Below are 21477 nucleotides of genomic sequence, written 5' to 3'. Positions count from 1 at the left end.
GAATACACTTGTAACACAATTATCAGGAGGCAGAAATTATGTCAGCGTAATGAGTTTTTGGGTGGCAAATGGAGAAGACAGAAATATGAATATAAAGTGTAAAAGTATACCTATTTTAACAATTACTAGCAGATTTTAGAAGGTTGGAATAGAGAGGCAATAGTTTTTGCCTTGTAATATATAGGTCTATAATAATATTTTAGAACTAGAAAGCATTGTAGTTCAGTTTTTATTTAAATAAAAATGTTACACTGTAAAAAGTTTTCACCACTTTCAACTTAAAAACATAAGTTTAGCAGCTGCCTTAAAATATTAAATAAAATCAGCTTAAAAGTACAAGTCATTTTAACTTACTTTATTGTAGTGAGTTGAAATGAATTGCAGTTTTAAGATGATTTAACTTAAAATTTTAAGGCAGCTACTGAACTTAAGTTTTTAAGTTGAAACTGGTGAAAACTTTACAGTGTACTTTACTTTAACCATCATTTTTTTGAAAAATGAATATAACTAAAACGGGATCAGAAATAATGAAGATTTTAGTGCAAAGCTGTGTATTTGTGTGTTGAGTGTTAATGTGGTTTTTGAACAAGGCAGTAACTGCTCTGTGTCACTGTGACTGTCTGGCGCAGTAATACACAGCTGTGTCCTCAGTCTGCATATTCTGGCCTTTCAGAGTCACTGTGCTGCTGGAAGTGTCTCTGGAAACTTGAAATCTACTTTTCAGTTTATCACTGTAATATGTGTTACCGTTACCACATATCACTCCAACCCATTCCAGAGCTTTTCCTGCAGGCTGACGAATGAAGTCACTGCAGTAGCTGCTGTCAGTCAGTGAATATCCAGAGATTTTACAGGGCAGTGTCAAAACCTGACCAGGACTTAAGACAAGAGAATCAGTCTGGGTCAGTTCAACACAGTGGACACCTGAGGGGAAAAATATGGCTGGACATGTTAGAGATATGACAACATTATGTATAACCATGAGTGTTTTTAATATAAAGTATTGTTATAGAAGCTATAAAGGCTTACGAGAAACAGCTGCCAGCAGCAGCAACAACCAGAGAGATGAGGAGATCATGGTTTGAGACGTGTGAGAACAAGCTGCTTCTTTTCATCTTAATAATAAAAAAAAAGAGGAGGAGGAGGAATATTTGCATAATTCATTACATCCAATTATTATCATGATGCTTCAGCAATATTTCTGTTTCTGGTTACTACTGTTAAATAACAATATTGTAACACATATTGTAAAGAACTAGAAAACACCAAGGTTAAAGTACTGCAAAAATTGAGTCAGTTTTTTTTTTTTTTTTTTTTTAGGTTATTATTTTAATATTTGTTCTTTAGATTATGCATTTACTTAAATGTATTAGGCTTGCCTTGAAGTTTGTTTTAGTTTTTCCAGCTGCATTAATGCCCATAATGTTTTGATGAGCTTTGAACAATTTCTGTGTCTGTAAAAATCATACTGAGGAAAATCATCAGAAACATTTTTAATTTGTAATATGATGATGATGTTTTTGTACAGGGAGTCTGTTGGTGTCTGTCACTGTGTTTGGCACAATAATACACAGCTGTGTCTTCAGCTTTCATATTCTTTCCTTGCAGTGTTATTGTGTTACTGGAAGTGTCTCTGGTGATACTGAACTTGCTTTTCAGTGAATCCTTGTAGTCTAAGCTTCCATCACTCCAGATCACTCCAATCCACTCCAGAGCTTTTCCTGCAGGCTGACGAATCCAGGCTGTTTCCTCACTTGTAACTGAATATGAGACTTTACAGTTGATAGTGAGAGTGGCATCAGGACGGACAGTCAGAGACTCAGGCTGAGTGAGTTCATATGAATCAATACCTGTATCAAATCAAATAATACCTTTTAATAAAAAAGCATGAAGTTTGAAAACTGTTAACAAGCTTTTTAGCAACAAAATGATGTATCACACAGAAAGTAAACTAAACTTACAGGATATCACTGCCAGAAGCAACAGTAAAGATGAAGAGATCATGGTTTGTTTCACAGCACAGTTTGAATGAACTGAAGTGATTCTTCACTCCCTCTAGTGATCAGATGAATGTATAAACTGACTCATGTCTGCTGTTTAAATATGCAACAGGACATTTACATAATCATACAGAGCTGTTAATCAAATCTACATGCATCACACTGTCCTTGTAACGGGGGGAACGAGACGAGAGACGAGCGGATCCATTTGCAAGCTTTTATTGTGCAGCCCACACACACCAAATGGCAACCGCCATTAAGGGAAGAGCAGTAGCGGGAGGTTGTGGTGGGTCCAGTACGCTGGCTATCATTAGACCGTGATCTTGAGATGTCTGACGAGATGTACTTGACTTGACTTAGTAGGAACAGCAGCTGTGACGTGACTTGGTTTGGTTGTGACTTGACTTGACTTAGTAGGAACAGCAGCTGGTGCAGGTTCAGAAGAGGCAGACATGACTTTGACCGGTTGTGGCCTGGCTGACGTGGCGTGAGCGGGTGCTGGCTGGGCTGACGTGGCGTTAGCAGGCGCTGGCTATACGTGGCGTTAGCAGGTGCTGGCTGGGCTGACGTGGCGTTAGCAGGCGCTGGCTGGGCTGACGTGGCGTTAGAAGGCGCTGGCTGGGCTGACGTGGCGTTAGCAGGCGCTGGCTGGGCTGACGGGGCGTTAGCGGTTATCTTAGCGACAGGTTCTGGCGTGGCGGCCATCTTTGCGTCAGGCTCTGGCGTGGCGGCCCTCTTGTGCAGTGCAGACTCGGGCTCCTGAATGATGGTGGAGGCTTGACTGGACTTGGAAGCTTGACTGGACTTGGAAGCTTGACTGGACCTGGAAGCTTGAGCTGTAGCCTGACCTGACTCTGGAGCAGCGGCTGAGGCTTGACTTGGCTCTGGAATAACAGCAGCAGCTGGACTTGGCTCAGGAACAACATAGCTTAACTCAGGAACAACAGCTGTAGCGTGACTTGACTCAGGAACAACAGCTGTGACCGGGCTTGACTCGTGGAGAATGGCAGCTGTGTCTTGACTTGAGCCAGAGGTCGCCGCCGCGACATGGAGCACCACTTTAGCTGCCCAAACTGTCATTAGGGGTGTATCCAGCACGTGGGCTATCATAACCACAGGTGGCGTCCGGGTGCTGATCTCAGGTTCAGGAATGGCGTCCATATTGTGGAGTGGCTTGGAGATGGCAGCCATCCTATGCAGTTGCTTGGAGACGGCGGCCATCTCGCGCAGTGGCTCTGGTGTGGCAGCCATCTTGTGCAGTGGCTCAGGAAAGATGGCTGTAATTTGACTTGAGACAGAGGCAACAGCTGTAATTTGACTTGACACAGGAACAACAGTTCTGGCTTGATTTGACACAGGAAACACAGCTGCAGCTTGACCTGACTTGAAAACTTGACTTGACTCAGGAAATACAGCTGCAACTTGACTTGACATGGAAACTTGACTTGACTCAGGAAATGTAACTATACCTTTAAATGGCTCTTGTATGGCAGCTGTGATGTGACGGAGCTCTGTTTTCGCCGCCATCTTGTGAACGGGCTCCGCCGTCGTCGCCATCTTGCCAACCGGCACCGCAGTCGCCGCCATTTTGTGCACGGGCTCTGTTGTCGCTGCGATGGCTTGAACGTGATCCGACGCAAGCGTCATCTTGGGAACGGGCACAGCTGTAGCCGCTACCGCGTTAACGTGCTCTGGCGCGGCCGCCATCTTGTGCGCGGGTTCTGCTGACGCCGCCATAGCATGAGCGCGCTCCGACACGGCCGCCATTTCACGAGCGATCCAGGTGGCAAACTTGTTTGTGGCGTCGTGATCCGGCGAGACTGCTAGTTTGCGAGTGGGACACGCGGTCGCCATTACCGCGTTGTCGCGCTCCCTCTGCGCGACCCCCACGGTGCACGCCGAACCCACACACAGCAGTGCAAAGTTCAAAAAGGCGGATAAAGACGAGCGTGGACCCTCTCGTCTCAGCCTCCCTTTCAAAGGTTGATTAATCCCGTCACAAAATATTTCTATAATTGTGCAGTCCGGGAGGGTGGAATAGTTGGCAATGGCCAGAAACTCACGGATGTGTTGTTCTAGTGTGCGTGGTCCTTGTTTTCTTCTGAAAAGAATTCTGTCTGTGTCCATATCTGAATGTCCGGGAGTGAAGCTGCTGGATCCTGTGGGGGCCGAGTATTCTGTAACGGGGGGAACGAGACGAGAGACGAGCGGATCCATTTGCAAGCTTTTATTGGGGCTAGACAGATACATAGACAAGCAGGCAGGGTCGAGACAGGAGCAGATAGGTGCATAAGGGCTAGGCAGAGAGTAATCCATAATCCGGGCGAGGGTCGATGAGCGGCGAACGTTATCCAGTGGGCGAGACAGGAGAATGGTCAGACAGGCGAGGGTACAGGAAAAACGATAAAACAAAGAGAACTAGACACGGGAACACGGGGAGAAACGCTTCGTATGACTGCTTAGGCAAGATCAATACTCGGCGGTGAGTGACAGGAAGACCGGGGCTTTTATACTGTCCGTGATTGGTGCTAATGGTAAGAGCAGTGGCTGATGGGTAATGGAGTCCGGGGTGTAGTGCAACAGTCAGTGTGAGAGAACAGAGTGAGGTGAGAGTGACATCTGGTGGTGAGCGGAGAACAGGACACCGACCAGATTCGTGACAGTCCTGAACATTATTATAAATAAGGCTTTTAGTTTTGAATTTAATGAAGTTATTATTTACATTGATAAAGTCTATAAGCAGAAAATGTAAACAGTTTGCAGACATTGTGACTGTAAGTAATACATTTTTTTGAACATCATGTACACCTATAAATAGCAAAAAAAAAAAAAAAATCATTTATTGCTTATATTAAAAAAATTATGGCATTAAATTGAGACCTGTTGACTAGCTGAAAAAAAATAGTTTACTTTTTTTCTATTTTATTTTACTTTGGTTAAAATGTATTTTAGAAAGACTATTATTAAATTATGTTAGCAATATGTTTAAATCAATATCTTCAACATCTCTCATCTGATGAAATCTACTTTTCATCACAGGAAGGCGAGAGAGTGTCCTCTATTGCAGTATTCTCATCAAAAATGAATAATAACTTTCACTTTATAACTGTGGCTATATAGCAAACAGCTAAAAGTAATCTAAAAATGTCCTTCATGTGGTAAAGTCTAATGAATTTGTTGTATTGAAAGTCATCTAATTAAACTTGATTAAACTAAGCCTACTGCTCATTTACACCAAAAAATTAGGGGCTACAGGTCATTTCTCAGTCATTTGTTGGACTGTAAAACACTGATGTAAGTCATTGTTGTATTCTTACAGCATGTATGAGGGACTTTTCATAGCTCTTTTTATTCAAGATGTTTTAGACCAGAACTGCTTGTGTTTTGTATCACTGTGTTTTCTCTCTCTGGCGCAGTAATACACAGCTGTGTCCTCAGTCTGCATATTCTGTCCTCGCAGAGTCACTGTGTTGCTGGAAGACTTTTTGGTTACTTGAAATCTACTTTTCAGTTTATCACTGTAATATGTTTGCAGCAGCAACAACCAGAGAAATGAGGAGATCAAGGTTTGAGACGTGCAAGAACAAGCTGCTTGTTTTCATTGTTATACTCAAATAAAGAGGAGGAGGAGCATACAATTCTGCAAACATTATATCAAGAGAAGAAGACAGGAGATGAAACTGATCCATTATGTTCAGTGTTTATAACATTGACTATATTTGTGTGATCCATGTGTAGTTTTTGTTTATATATTTTAGTTCATAACACTGTACTGAGTTGGTAGTTGTTTAATATTTAAAGAAATCCTTATAAACACAATGAAATCTTTAAAATAAAACTATAAAATCAAAACCTTAAATATTGAAAGAAAGAAATAACCTTTCAAAATCAGTTTCCTTGTTAGTGAGCATTTTTTCACTGTGCAAACATGACTTAACTTTGTACAAAAAGAGATTTATTGTTAAATCTTGCAGATGAAGTTAAAAATATAAAGAAAATGATGAAATGAATGCTTTAAATGAAAGTAACATAAGCGTAGATGGGTGGACCATTTGTAACAGTTTTGAACGTATCGACGGCATCAAATGCAGTCAAAGACCACTTAAAATCAAACTTCAGTTTGTATTTTGAAGGTTTTGTGTCCTCCAAGCACCCACAATCCTTTGCACACATTCAAACTCAAGAAAAAGAACTGGTGGAAAACAAGTGTGGACTGAGCTCATCGACTTTTACTATATAATGCATAAAATCATAAATTATTATGTAATGTTTTCAGAGATTAAGGTATTAATGCTTTTATTTATTATTATTATTATTATTTTTAATAAAAAAATAAAAAGATATCAAAGGATTGTGATTACTCACCTGCTTTGAAAGGTTGTTAATACTCTTAATCTATATGTTTATTGACGCAATTTATGAATTCATTGATTTAAATATTTCAATATTTTGCCTTATGTCCTCATTTTTGAAGATGTTGATCTAGATCTGACACTATTAATAATAACAGTATCTGTGTGCTGACTGTTAACTTGGTTTTTGAACAAGGCAGTAACTGCTCTGTGTCACTGTGACTCTCTGGCGCAGTAATACACAGCTGTGTCCTCAGTCTGCATATTCTGTCCTTTCAGAGTCACTGTGCTGCTGGAAGTGTCTCTGGAAACTTGAAATCTACTTTTCAGTTTATCACTGTAAAATGTGTTACCGCTACCACATATCACTCCAACCCATTCCAGAGCTTTTCCTGCAGGCTGACGAATGAAGTTAGTGCAGTAGCTGCTGTCAGTCACTGAATATCCAGAGATTTTACAGGACAGTGTCAAAACCTGACCAGGACTTAAGACAAGAGAATCAGTCTGGGTCAGTTCAACACAGTGGACACCTGAGGGGAAAAATATGATCATGTTAGAGATATAATTTTGTATAACAATAATATTTTATAAAGTATCTATAGAAGTTATGAAGGCTTACAAGAAACAGCTGCCAGCAGCAGCAACAACCAGAGAGATGAGGAGATCATGGTTTGAGACGTGTGAGAACAAGCTGCTTGTTTCCATCCTAATACTCAAATAAAGAGGAGGAGGAGGGATATTTGCATACAGTTCTGCATATGCAATCTAGTAAATATGTACATGTGTTTATATGTGACTTTGCATTATGTGTTGTTGTTGCTGTTGTTTTTACATTTCTTTCAGAAGACAGTGTTGACTAGAATGGATAAGTGGATTGTGATGCTGTGATTAGGAAATAACACTCATCAAAAATGGTGCTAAATGGCACTAAAAGTGGTTAATTGTATTCAACCACTTTAAGTGCTAAATACAGCACTTTTGTCAAATAGTGCTATGTAGAACCATAAGAGGAACCTCATTCTCCTCCTTAGATTTTAGATATGTTACTGCACTCTAATATGTTTGCCATGAATGGCAACTTGCTGTAATGGAAAAAGCTGTTTTGAATCACTTTTATGCTTTTCCAAAGTCAAAAAGTCTCATGTGGGGGCCCTGGAATATTTCCTTATAGGGGGCCTTGTGGGCAAAAAGTTAAAAACCATGTTATCTTCAGGAAATACACTGTGTATTAATGTTTTTTATTCTTTTCCCCAACTAAACTAAGAAATGAAGAGAGTTAGAAAATCTTTAATTAACTAAACATGGTTTCTTGTATGGCAGTGGTACTATATGGCGCCTTAACCATGCCAAAGAACTGCTAAACAACAACATTGTGTGTATTTTAAGATTGACTGTGATATGAACAGTGCAGCACATATGTAATTCAACTTATTACATTTTCTTGGGTTATTTTTTCAATATCATATGGAGCATATCAGTGATCATGACATTTATGGTTTATATTCTGGGGAAATATGATCCAGTATATGATATTTTAGCATAAGATTTCTTTCTTTTTTCTTTCAATCAAAGTTGCACTGTGCTGCAGCATCATCTGCTGTTTTTATCCCCCTTCCTGGTATGTATTTTTGTACAGCTCAGTGCTTTTTATGTATCATTGTGTGTGTCTTGCACATTAAACAGCTAAATCTTCTGTTGTCAAACCAGAGAGTTTCAGATACACCATGCTGTTTGAATTATCTCTAGTGATCTCTGTTAGTCCCTCAACACTTTTAGCATACACTGTTTTACTGGTGTCATACCAGATAACCCCCATCCAGATGAATGTTTGTCCTGCTGTTTGTCTGATCCAGTTCATGCCGTACTGTCCAAAATCAAATCCAGATCCTTCACATGACAGATTCAAAGTTTTTCCAGGTTTTTTGGTGACAAGACTTGATGGGATGGACTCCAGGCTTTGGCCATTAACACCTAAAATAACTGAAAGATATAATGTATAATGACCAATCAACATTATCATATACAATCCATTAACAAAATTTGAAGCTGGAAATTAAATATTAATACATACATATATATATATATATATTTTCCTTTAGTTCTGTAGCTTTTAAATTGCTGTAAATTTTTGCAGTAATGTGCATTCAATGCAGTACTGAATGACCAATTCAGTAACGCTCATCCAGTGATTATACAGTACATCAAACTGTCATCATGACACTTTCAAAAGTTTTTTTTTCTAGCTACTTTTGTTTAAATATAATAATGATATTAAAAAGAGTTTACCACTTTTTTCAGTTCATTTCTTACATATACAGTTAGGTCCATAAATATTTGGACACTGACAAAAGTTTTGTTTTTTTAGTTGTTTACTGAAACATATTATAGTTATAGTTATATAAAGGACATGGACATAATGTGTAGACTCTCAGCTTTCATTTGAGGGTATCCACATTCAAATTGGATGAAGGATTTAGGAGTTTCAGCTCATGTTAACATGTGCCACCCTCTTTATAAAGGGACCAAAAGTAATTGGACAATTGACTCAAAGGCTATTGCATGGGCAGCTGTGGGCAATTCCTTTGTAATATCATTATCAATGAAGCAGATAAAAGGCCTGGAGTTGGTTTGAGGTGTGGTGCTTGCATGTGGAAGATTTTGCTGTGAACAAACAACATGCGGTCAAAGGAGCTCTCCATGCAGGTGAAAGAAGCCATCCTTAAGATGCGAAAACAGAAAAAACCCATCCGAGAAATTGCTACAATATTAGGAGTGGCAAAATCTACAGTGTGGTATATCCTGAGAAAGAAAGAAAGCACTGGTGAACTCAGCAACGCAAAAAGACCTGGACGTCCACGGAAGACAACAGTGGTGGATGATCGCAGAATCATTTCCATGGTGAAGAGAAACCCCTTCACAACAGCCAACCAAGTGAACAACACTCTCCAGGAGGTCTACCATAAAGAGAAGACTGCATGAGAGTAAATACAGAGGGTACACTGCAAGGTGCAAGCCACTCATAAGCCCCAAGAATAGAAAGGCTAGATTGGACTTCGCTAAAAAACATCTAAAAAAGCCAGCACAGTTCTGGAAAAACATTCTTTGGACAGATGAAACCAAGATCAACCTCTACCAGAATGATGGCAAGAAAAAAGTATGGAGAAGGTGTGGAATGGCTCATGATCCAAAGTATACCACATCATCTGTAAAACACTGTGGAGGCAGTGTGATGGCTTGGGCATGCATGGCTGCCAGTGGCACTGGGACACTAGTGTTCATTGATGATGTGACACAGGACAGAAGCAGCCGAATGAATTCTGAGGTGTTCAGAGACATACTGTCTGCTCAGATCCAGCTAAATGCAGTCAAATTGATTGGGAGAAGGTTCATAATACAGATGGACAATGACCCAAAACATACAGCCAAAGCAACCCAGGACTTTATTAAAGCAAAGAAGTGTCGTATTCTTGAATGGCCAAGTCAGTCACCTGATCTTAACCCAATTGAGCATGCATTTCACTTGTTAAAGACTAAACTTTGGACAGAAAGGCCCACAAACAAACAGCAACTGAAAGCCGCTGCAGTAAAGGCCTGGCAGAGCATTAAACAGGAGGAAACCCAGCATCTGGTGCTGTCCATGAGTTCAAGACTTCAGGCTGTCATTGCCAGCAAAGGGTTTTCAACTAAGTATTAGAAATTAACATTTTATTTTCAGTTATTTAATTTGTCCAATTATTTTTGAGCCCATGAAATGAAGGGATTGTGTTTTTTTTTAAAAAAAATGCTTTAGTTCTTCATATTTTTATGCAAACTTTTTGTTCAACCCGCTGAATTAAAGCTGAAAGTCTGCACTTCAACTGCAGCTGCATAGTTTTATTTTAAATTTATTGTGGTAATGTACAGAACCAAAATTAAAAAAAAAAAAAATTGTCTCTGTCCAAATATTTATGGCCCTAACTGTATTTGTAAAGATTTTGAAACAACTGACAAAGTCCTGCAAATGATGATATTTGAGTGTTTATTTTCTTTGTCAGTGTAAATTATATACTACCATGGTGATAAATTATGCATTTACTTCATTATGAGGATTTTTGAGGGCATTTTGTTGTTCAGGCTGAATTAATGTCTATAATGTCATTATGAAATTTGAAAACTTTTTTTCTGTGAAAATTAAACTGTTAAGGTAATTTATCAGAAACACTTTTAATTTGTAATATGATGATGATGTTTTTGTACAGGGAGGCTGTTGGCGTCTGTCACTGTGTCTGGCACAATAATACACAGCTGTGTCTTCAGCTTTCATATTGTTTCCTTGCAGTGTTATTGTGTTACTGGAAGTGTCTCTGGTGATACTGAACTTGCTTTTCAGTGAATCCTTGTAGGCTAAGTCTCCATCATACCAGATCAATCCAATCCACTCCAGAGCTTTTCCTGCAGGCTGACGAATCCAGGCTGTATGATCACTTGTAACTGAATATGAGACTTTACAGTTGATAGTGAGAGTGGCATCAGGACGGACAGTCAGAGACTCAGGCTGAGTGAGTTCATTTGAATCAATACCTGTATCAAATCAAATAATATCTGTTAATAAGTAAGCACAACATTTAAAACATGACTTTTACCTACAAAATTACATATCACACAGAAAGTAAACTAAACTTACAGGATATCACTGCCAGAAGCAACAGTAAAGATGAAGAGATCATGGTTTGTTTCACAGCACAGTTTGAATGAACTGAAGTGATTCTTCACTCCCTCTAGTGATCAGATGAATGTATAAACTGACTCATGCCTTTTGTTTAAATATGCAACAGATTTGCATAATCATACAGAGCTACTAATCAAATCTACAAGCTACAAAAATATTCATGTTAGGTTTCATATCATTTACTACTCTCATTAAAAACTTTACGACATATTTTATTTAGATGTTTTTCTCTAGTGGACATGAATGGATTATAAATCATTGTCTTCTCATCATTGTCTTCTATTTTAAGTATTTTTAAAGGCTTGATATAACTGATTTACTGTATTGATACTTTTGACAGCAGTAGTTCAGTAAGCAAGTTTCTGTTGGACCTGCACTAAAGAAAAAACTTTTGAAATGTGATATGATTCATATGCATTTTTCCTACATATGAGGATTTTTTTTGTTTTAGATCAGAACTGCTTGTGGTTTATCACTGTGTTCACTTTTGTGCAACATAACACAGTGTTCTATCTTTCATCATCATATTCTGTCCTTATAGAGTTAGTTTGCTCCTGTATGAGTCTCTGGTAACTTAAAAATCTGATTTTTACTTTGTCACTGTAACGTGCAACCGCTACCACTAACCTACTACTCATCAAAAGACACACGTTGTGTTAAGATTATAGTGAACATTACTGCATACATCACCAGTGATGTTATATCATCTCATTAGGCCACACTTAATAGTTTTTTTTTTTTATTCTCTGCTGCCACCTGTTGACTTCTAGTAACAAGAGATAAAACAGCCAGTGTGGTTTTTGTTCAACTGTACAAGACCTTTGTGTCACTGTGATTGTTTTGCACAGAAATACATGGCTGAGTCTTCTGCTGTCAGACCTGATAGTTTCAGATACACCATACTCTTTGAATTATCTCTGGTGATTTCAGTTCAACCTTTGAAGGATTCAGCGTAGTCTTTGGCACTGCCAAATAATACTCAAATAAAGAGGAGGAGGAGGATCTTTTGCATACAGTTCTGCATATGTTAGTACATACAAATGTTAAATATTTTATAGCGTAGTCATTGCCACTGCCAAATAATACTCAAATAAAGAGGAGGAGGAGGATCATTTGCATACAGTTCTGCATATGTCAGTACGTACAAATGTTAAATATTTTATACACCTGAAAGGTTATGAATTTTCTAAATAGGCTACTTTGACAATGTCATTAACTGAGACAACAATGGGGCTAAAGGCACACCAAAAAATGTGCTGTTCACTCCACCTAAAATGTTTAATTGCAGAAAAAAAACGTTTGTATTGAACATTCATGGAGCAACAGATTTTGTGTGACAGTAAATCATACAAGTTGTTTAGTTTGACTTAAAATCTTATAAATGTATGAGGTGACAAGGAAGCCTTTTACCCCATAAATGGAGTAACGGCTCACCAGCACTTAGTATTGATATAAATACTTCAGCTAAAATTGTTTTTGTTTGTTTTTTTAAATAATGTCCAAGTTAATACTTGTTCAAAACAATCACTTTAGCAAAGTTTGTACCATTTTTTATCTTATTTTGAAAAATAAAATAATAATTTTTCAGTAAATACATTGTCATTAAAATATGTTAATATATTTTTTTTAAAATTACAGAAGCAATTTTAAAAATTAAAGATTCTGAAAGCGTTAAAGGAGATCCCATAATAATTTAATACAGATGTACAGTAGTAACAACAAATGATATTTTATATGATATGATTAGTGTCATCTTTTTAAATATGATGGTTTCATTGTAAACATGGTGATTATTTCTAAGATGGACACCCAACATAATATACAATATTTACCATCTGAATCTAGTCATGTCATGTCAACTTTCAAATGGTCCAAAAAAACAAAAAAAGATAACCATGTGACATTAATTGTATGTGTGAACTCAAAATAAACCACATACCATATATAATAAAGCTGTATTCTTTCATATTTCCCGCCAGTCCTGTGTAAAGTACGGCAAGCAGAGTTTATTTGTTTATATATTTATTTATATCGTGAGATGGCGGAGCGCGAGAACAGTTTGAAGTAGTATATACACAGGTGCGCTGCGCCAGCTTTTCTAAATAAACGACAAGGTGCACTATTGGAGCTATCTAAACATACAAGAAGTGATCAAAGATATCCTATCTAACTTGTTACAGTTATATTTGCGTGTAGCCTAGCCTACTGGGCGTCTACTATAGATCAGCCATGAATAGGTCGAAATGAAAGTTGAGAAAATTATGATATATCTTGTATACCTTATGATATGTTGAATAATATTTAGCTATGATGTATGTCTGCATTGTATTTATTTATTTATTGTTTTTTGTTAATAATTCATTGTTATTGCCTGTACTGTAAGAATGTCTATGTATTATACATTGTTCATACTGTATTTTCTGTTTTTAAATAATTATAATAATAATAATAATAATAATAATAATAATAAACTAGAAAGAAATGCTTAATATTAACCTGAAGTTTCTGTTACTGTATTAAAACTAAGATAAAGGAATCAGATCTTTAGTGGTTTAAAGTGATATGATGAACTGGAGTTATACTGTTATTCCACACTAACTGGGACATATACCGTTCTTCCACATTTCAGAAATATAAATCACAATAACTTTTGATTTTTAATACTGACACTGAAAAATGTTATCTCCTTAGAATTGAGAAGCTTTTGTTGTCTATTTTCAAGTAAAATAAAAATATATAATATAATGTTCACAATCCAAATGAAAAAAATCTTATTACTCAAAATTTGAAAATATGGACTTGTATGGTTCTTCGTCTCAAGGCCTCAATTATTGTGCTTTTTACCCCAAATACCATACTTTTACATATTCTTTCGTTAACTAAAAACTGTTGCTTTAACGAAATTACCTTAAACAAAACTGAAAATCATTAAGGCATTTGTCTCAAAATATATGCATTAATTTTAGTGATTCTCATTTACTACTTAAATCTACAATATTGAAAAAAAAAAACACATTAAATATTTGATTTAAACATTAAAAGTAAGCACAGAATCAACTTTGCGCTGCTGCCCACGATTGCATCAAGGATCAGACATATTTGCATGCGCATCCTGAAAAGTGAATGTTTTAGAAACTGCTACACCACGTTTCTGTGCCATCTACTGGTTTAGAGGAAAATTATATCAAAGGCGTCTTTTACCCTGGGACTGTCAGGTCGTGTGTAGGAAGGAGAGGTAGGAAATATAACAAAATGGGATTTCATAATAAAATCCAACATGGGTACACCCGGACAGGCACAGCAGGGAAACACACACTAACATAACGTTAAGATCGGACGACAATCACTGAACTGAATACAATTTATAAAGGGGTGCAAACGATACAAAGACGGGTGTGGGAGATTAACCAATAAAGACTTAACAAGGAACGGAACAGGAAAGACCATATAAGGGCACAGAAGGGAGACACCAACAAAACAGTCCATGGGGTGTGATAGGACGCCTTTAGCCCCGTTGTACTCTATTATTCCATTATTTAAATTTGATTTGTCTGTTTTTTGTGTATTTCCCCATTCCAGAATGATTTACTGGTGGGGATTTTGCAGTGATTCTTTCTGCAGGGTAAATAGTTACACCAGTATGTGGTGACAAGTGACTGTGTTTATAAGTGAATCATTGAGTAATTCATCAAACCGATTTATTAAAAACCCCTGATTCATTCAGGATTCAAGAAGTAAATGCCACTGTGTTAGATAAGTAATAGTTAATTCTGCCTTGGCATCGTTTGGAGCTATTTTTGTTGATGGAGCAACTGGCGACACTGTGTTTAAAAGGCAAGTTGCTCAATATTAACTTAATATTAATCAAACTGCTGTATAAAACTCTTTTGTTATGAATATAACTACAGCTGTGATAATGGGTCTTCGTACCTATGGCCGAATCTCAGCTGTACTCTTCTGATTACAGCCCTTCTGTTCATGTGATACTGTTCAGTTAGTAATTATGTGATGCACTGTGAACCTGCCCTGAACTGACTGGGAATAGTAGTTGGGAGAACTGTATGTGCTGATGTATCCAATCCACTCCAGTCCTTTTCCAGGGCTCTGTCTGATCCAGCTCAAACGGAGGCCACTGAAAGTAACTCCAGTTATTGTACATGTAAGTCTGTGAGATTCTCCTGGTTTTTTAACTACTGCATCAGACTGAGTGAATGTCTGACATTCAATACCTGGGAAAAAAAAAAAAAAACAATATTACATGTAATAAAGTATAATGTTACATTTTTGCACTATTGCTGTTCACGTAGTGACTTACGTGGTAAAACTGTTAGAATTACAAATATAAGAAATTTATTGAACATGGTGTAAGTTTAAATCAGAAAGATAGTCTTTGTTTCCAGATTTCAGATGTGTGTTCAGATCACAAAGATGCACGTCACATTTAAAGAAGTAAGGTGATTTGCATATTCAAATCAGAAAAAGGATGATATAAAGTGACAGATATTTCGTCCAGATTAAGATTTTTGTGATTAATGTTTGATCTATATAAACAGACCGTTATTTTTCTATTGTTAGAGATGCATGTCATTTTGTGCATTGTATTACTTTTATATGTATGTTATTTAAAATAACTGCTTTTCATTTTAATATTAAATTCAAATAGGAATATTATAAATATATAATGTGGCAACTTTTTTTGCCTTCACAGTACAGTTTTGAAGGGCATAACCTGGAAAGTGTTTAAAACCACTGAAAATCAGTTTTGACAAATTCAGTATAGCCTTACAACAGTATAAACTGAAGTGATAGATTAGTGTCATCTGTTGGTGTTTAATCAGTCAGCTCACATCTCTTATAAACCTCCTGGACTCACATCACACAGACAGAATAATCACTTCAGTTCATTGACTGACACAGATCTGTTGATGAAACCCTCAATGCTGATCAAACAGTGCTGAAAACCTATATCCCACCTCTGAGACGACAGCAAAACAGCAAAACGTTTCTCTTCTTATGGGAAGAGAGCAAAGTGATGCAAAATATAATAGATTTTATTGACTTTCTATTGTCACTGATCATAGTGCATATTTTAGCTAATTATTTTGTTTATTTTATTAGGTAATTCTTGTTTTGGTGAACATCAGTTGAAAGACAAAACATGATAAATACTGTAAAGTCAATATGATGATGTTTTTGTACAGGGAGTCTGTTGGCGTCTGTCGCTGTGTTTGTCTGGCACAATAATACACAGCTGTGTCTTCAGCTTTCATATTCTTTCCTTGCAGTGTTATTGTGTTACTGGAAGTGTCTCTGGTGATACTGAACTTGCTTTTCAGTGAATCCTTGTAGTCTAAGCTTCCACCACTGTAGATCACTCCAATCCACTCCAGAGATTTTCCTGCAGGCTGACGAATCCAGTCTGTTTCCTCACTTGTAACTGAATATGAGACTTTACAGTTGATAGTGAGAGTGGCATCAGGACGGACAGTCAGAGACTCAGGCTGAGTGAGTTCATATGAATCAATACCTGTATCAAATCAAATTATACCAGTTCATAAGAAAGCATGACTTTTAAAAACTGTTAACATGACTTTTACTAACAAAATAATGTGTAATACAGAAAGCAGACTAAACTTACAGGATATCACTGCCAAAAGCAGTGATACTAATCAAATCTATATGCTACAAAAAATATTCATGTTAGGGTTTATTATTTATTGCTCTCATTAGAGACTTTATGACATGTTCTGTTTAGATAATTTTCTTTAGTGGACATGCATTGATTTTGAGCAGAAAACAAGCAGTGTTTTGTATCACTGTGTGCTCTCTCTCTCTCTCTGGCGCAGTAATACACAGCTGTGTCCTCAGTCTGCATATTCTGTCCTCGCAGAGTCACTGTGTTGCTGGAAGTGTCTCTAAACCTGAAATCCACTTTTCAGTTTATCACTGTAATATGTGTTACCGCTACCACATATCTCTCCAACCCATTCCAGAGCTTTTCCTGCAGGCTGTCGTATCCAGTGAGTGCAGTAGCTGTTGTCAGGCACTGAATACTGAGAGATTTTACAGGAAAATATAGAGAGATATGACAACATTATGTATAACCATGAGTGTTTGTACTATGAAGTAACTCTATAAAAGCTATAAAGACTTATGAGAAACAGCTGCCAGCAGCAGCAACAACCAGAGAGATGAGGAGATCATGGTTTGAGACGTGTGAGAACAAGCTGCTTCTTTTAATCCTAATACTCAAATAAAGAGGAGGAGGAGGAACATTTGCATACAGTTCTGCATATGTCAGTATGTACAAATGTTAAATATTTTATACACCTGAAAGGTTATGAATTTTCTAAGTAGGCTACTTTGACAATGTCATTAACTGAGACAACAACGGGGCTAAAGGCACACCTTAAGAAAAAATGTGCTGCTCACTCCACCTAAAATGTATAATTGCAGAAAAAGCATAAACGTTTGTATTGAACATTCATGGATGTTGTGTGACAATAAATCATACAAGTTGTTTTTTTTATTTAAAATCTTATAAATGTATGAGTTGACAAGGAGAGCCTTTACCCCACACATGGAGTAACGGCTCACCAGCTCATAGTTTTGATATAAATACTTTATCTAAAATAATGTTTTTTTAATAATGTCTAAGTTAATACTTGTTCAAAACAATCACTTTAGCAAAGTTTGTACCATTATCTGCTTATTTTGAAAAATAAAATAATTAATTTTTGTTCAGTAAATACATTGTCATTAAAATATGTTAATATTAAAAATATTTTTTTTAAATTACAGAAAATTATTTTAAAAAGTAAAGATTCTGAAAGCATTGAAGGATGTCCCATAATAATTTAATATAGATGTACAGAAGTAACAACAAATGATATTTTATTATATGATATGATTAGTGTCATCTTTTTAAATATGACGGTTTCACTCTAAACATGGTGATTATTTCTAAGATGGACACCCAACATAATATATGTGTCACACCCCTGGACTTTCTAGTTGGTTTCTCCCATCATTTCCCCCTGCAGCTCTGTGTGTTTTGGTATTCTCCCTTTCATTGTTAACAACTGTAAGTGTTAATTAGTCAGTGTATAATATTTTTGTGTTTTCCCTCTTGGTTTGTTGGACGTTAAATGTTAATTCCCTTTATTATTCCTGAGCTTTTATTTTGGATTATTAAATGTATTTTGTTTATATCTCGTCTTCGTCTGTTTGTTCTTAAAATAACAAGCGTTAAAAAAACAAAATGATATTTAAAATCTGAATCTAGTATATGTCAGAATCAACAAATGAAAAAGTCAGCCTTTTATTAATTTTCTTGTTTATTATTGTATTTTATCCCCAAAAGCAGGAATGTTTTACCCCAAATACCATACTTTTACATATTCTTTCATTAATTAAAAACTGTTGCTTTAATTACTTTAAACAAAACTGAAAATCATTAAGACACTTGTCTCAAAATATATGTGTCCATTTTAACGATTCTCATTTGCTTCTTAAATCTACAATATTTCATTAAAAAAAAAAAAAAAAAACATTAAATATTAGATAAACAAAAGCACAGAATCAACTTTGAAAGCTGAGACGATTGCATCAATAATCAGACATATTTGCATGTGCATCCTGAACAGTGAATGTTTTTTTATTTTTTATCACATTTTTCTGCCATCTACTGGTTTAGAGGAAAATAATATTAAAGATGCCTTTAGCCCTATTGTACCCTATTATTCCATTCTTTGAATTTGCTTTGTCTATTTTTTTGTGTATTTCCTCATTCCAGAATGAGTCTGTGTATTAACTGGTGGGGATTTTGCAGTGACTCTTTCTGCAGGGTAAATCATTACGCCAGTATGTGGCGACAAGTGATTGTGTTTATGAGTGAATCATTGAGTCATTTATCAAACTGATTCATTTAAAAACTCTGATTCATTTCAGGATTCAAGAAGTAAATGCCACTGTGTTCGATAAGTGATGGTTAATTCTGCCTTGGCATCGTTTGGAGCAATTTTCGTTGACGGAGCAACTGGCAACACTGTGTTTAAAAGGCAAGTTACTCAATATTAACTTAATATTTATCAAACTGCTGTATAAAACTCTTTTGTTCTGAATGTAACTACAGCTGTGATAACCTGAGTCTTTGTACCTATGGCTGAATCTCAGCTGTACTCTACTGATTACAGCCCTCCTGTTCATGTGATACTGTTCAGTTAGTAATTATGTGATGCTGATTGTCACCTTGATTGTGGTTCAGTAACATGATCAGGTCATGATCCTCTGCAGGTTAATGAATGGCTGGATCACAGCATTTCACAGTTTGCATACATAAGAATAGCTCTTCAAGCACATAGAGACATTGTTGTATTGGAAACACTTATAATTTAACATTTTAATTACAACCTAACAATGTTAGAAAGTTCATTATAATTGAATATGTCCATGCAATGCAGTGCAGCTGATTAGTCAATATTCATCATCTGTATGTGAATGAGGAAGTAGTTTTTGTATTGCTTTGACACTGAATTCATTCACAGTGACTCTTTAGCGCAGTAATACACAGCAGTGTCTTCAGTCTTGAGGCTGTTCATCTGTAGGTACAGTTGACTGCTGGAATCATCTCTGGACACTGTGAACCTGCCCTGAACTGACTGGGAATAGGAGATCGGAGTACTAGCTGTGCTGATGTATGCAATCCACTCCAGTCCTTTTCCAGGGCTCTGTCTGATCCAGTTCAGATAGAGACTGCTGAAAGTAACTCCAGTTATTGTACATGTAAGTCTGTGAGATTCTCCTGGTTTTTTAACCACTGCTCCAGACTGAGTGAATGTCTGACATTCAATACCTGTGGGGAAAAAAATACAATATTACATGTAATGAAGTATAATGTTACATTTTTTCACTATTGTAGTTTATGTGGACTTACATGGTAAAACATTCAGAAGTACAAATATAAGAAACTTTTTTAACATGGTGTATGTTAAGTTTAAACCAGAAAGATAGTCTTTGTTTCCAGATTTCAGATGTCTGTTCAGATCACAAAGATGCACGTCACATTTAAAGAAGTAAGTTGATTTGCATATTCAAATCAGAGAACTGATGATATAAAATGACAGATATTTCGTCCAGATTAAGATTTTTGTGATTAATGTTTGATCTATATAAACAGACCATTATTTTTCTATTGTTAGAGATGCATGTCATTTTGTGCATTGTATTACTTTTATATGTATGTTATTTAAAATAACTGCTTTTCATTTTAATATTAAATTCAAATAGGAATATTATAAATATATAATATGGCAGAAACTTTTTTTGCCTTCACAGTACAGTTTTGAAGGGCATAACCTGGAAAGTGTTTAAAACCACTGAAAATCAGTTTTGACAAATTCAGTATAGCCTTACAACAGTATAAATTGAAGTGATAGATTAGTGTCATCTGTTGGTGTTTAATCAGTCAGCTCACATCTCTTATAAACCTCCTGGACTCACATCACACAGACAGAATAATCACTTTAGTTCATTGACTGACACAGATCTGTTGATGAAACCCTCAATACTGATCAAACAGTGCTGAAAACTTTTATCCCACCTCTGAGACGACAGCAAAACAGCAAAACTTTTCTCTTCTTATGGGAAGAGAGCAAAGTGATGCAAAATATAATAGATTTTATTGACTTTCTATTGTCACTGATCATAGTGCATATTTTAGCTAATTATTTTGTTTATTTTATTAGGTAATTGTTGTTTTGGTGAACATCAGTTGAAAGACAAAAAATGATAAATGATGAAAAGTCAATATGATGATGTTTTTGTACAGGGAGTCTGTTGGCGTCTGTCGCTGTGTTTGTCTGGCACAATAATACACGGCTGTGTCTTCAGCTTTCATATTCTTTCCTTGCAGTGTTATTATGTTACTGGTGATACTGAACTTGCTTTTCAGTGATTCTTTGTAGGCTAAGCCTCCACCTCTCCAGATCACTCCAATCCACTCCAGAGCTTTTCCTGCAGGCTGACGAATCCAGGCTGTATCATCACTTGTAACTGAATATGAGACTTTACAGTTGATAGTGAGAGTGGCATCAGGACGGACAGTCAGAGACTCAGGCTGAGTGAGTTCATATGAATCAATACCTGTATCAAATCAAATTAGTTTTCAAAACCAGTTCATAAGAAAGCATGACTTTTAAAAACTGTTAACATGACTTTTACTAACAAAATTACATATAATACAGAAAGCAGACTAAACTTACAGAATATCACTGCCAAAAGCAGTGATACTAATCAAATCTATATGCTACAAAAAAATATTCATGTTGGGGTTTATTATTTATTGCTCTCTTTAGAGACTTTATGACATGTTTTGTTTAGATCATTTTCTTTAGTGGACATGCACTGATTTTACATA

The 21477-nt window shown here is 36.4% G+C and overlaps 5 gene segments (V, D, J or C); all 5 read right to left on the bottom strand.

The window, feature by feature from the left end:
- Window positions 1-607: 607 nt before the first annotated feature.
- LOC127159743 (Ig heavy chain V region 5A-like) lies at window positions 608-1088 on the bottom strand. The segment is given in 2 exon segments: window positions 608-924; window positions 1030-1088. Coding segments are annotated over 2 exon segments (366 nt in total).
- Window positions 1089-1385: 297 nt separating this feature from the next.
- Window positions 1386-2084, bottom strand: LOC127159741 (Ig heavy chain V region 5A-like). The segment is given in 2 exon segments: window positions 1386-1850; window positions 1962-2084. Coding segments are annotated over 2 exon segments (483 nt in total).
- Window positions 2085-6563: 4479 nt separating this feature from the next.
- On the bottom strand, window positions 6564-7031 carry LOC127159768 (Ig heavy chain V region 5A-like). The segment is given in 2 exon segments: window positions 6564-6882; window positions 6972-7031. Coding segments are annotated over 2 exon segments (366 nt in total).
- A 2498-nt stretch (window positions 7032-9529) lies between these two features.
- On the bottom strand, window positions 9530-11120 carry LOC127158742 (Ig heavy chain V region 5A-like). The segment is given in 3 exon segments: window positions 9530-9693; window positions 10589-10912; window positions 11016-11120. Coding segments are annotated over 3 exon segments (531 nt in total).
- Window positions 11121-19536: 8416 nt separating this feature from the next.
- LOC127159807 (immunoglobulin heavy variable 3-11-like) lies at window positions 19537-20092 on the bottom strand. The segment is given in 2 exon segments: window positions 19537-19914; window positions 19996-20092. Coding segments are annotated over 2 exon segments (360 nt in total).
- Between the last annotated feature and the right edge of the window lie 1385 nt (window positions 20093-21477).

This window comes from Labeo rohita, chromosome 3 (genome assembly GCF_022985175.1).
Source record: "Labeo rohita strain BAU-BD-2019 chromosome 3, IGBB_LRoh.1.0, whole genome shotgun sequence".
NCBI lineage: Eukaryota > Metazoa > Chordata > Actinopteri > Cypriniformes > Cyprinidae > Labeo > Labeo rohita.
The sequence above is the reverse complement of the archived record's forward strand: the minus strand, read 5'-3'. Positions and strand labels throughout refer to the sequence as shown.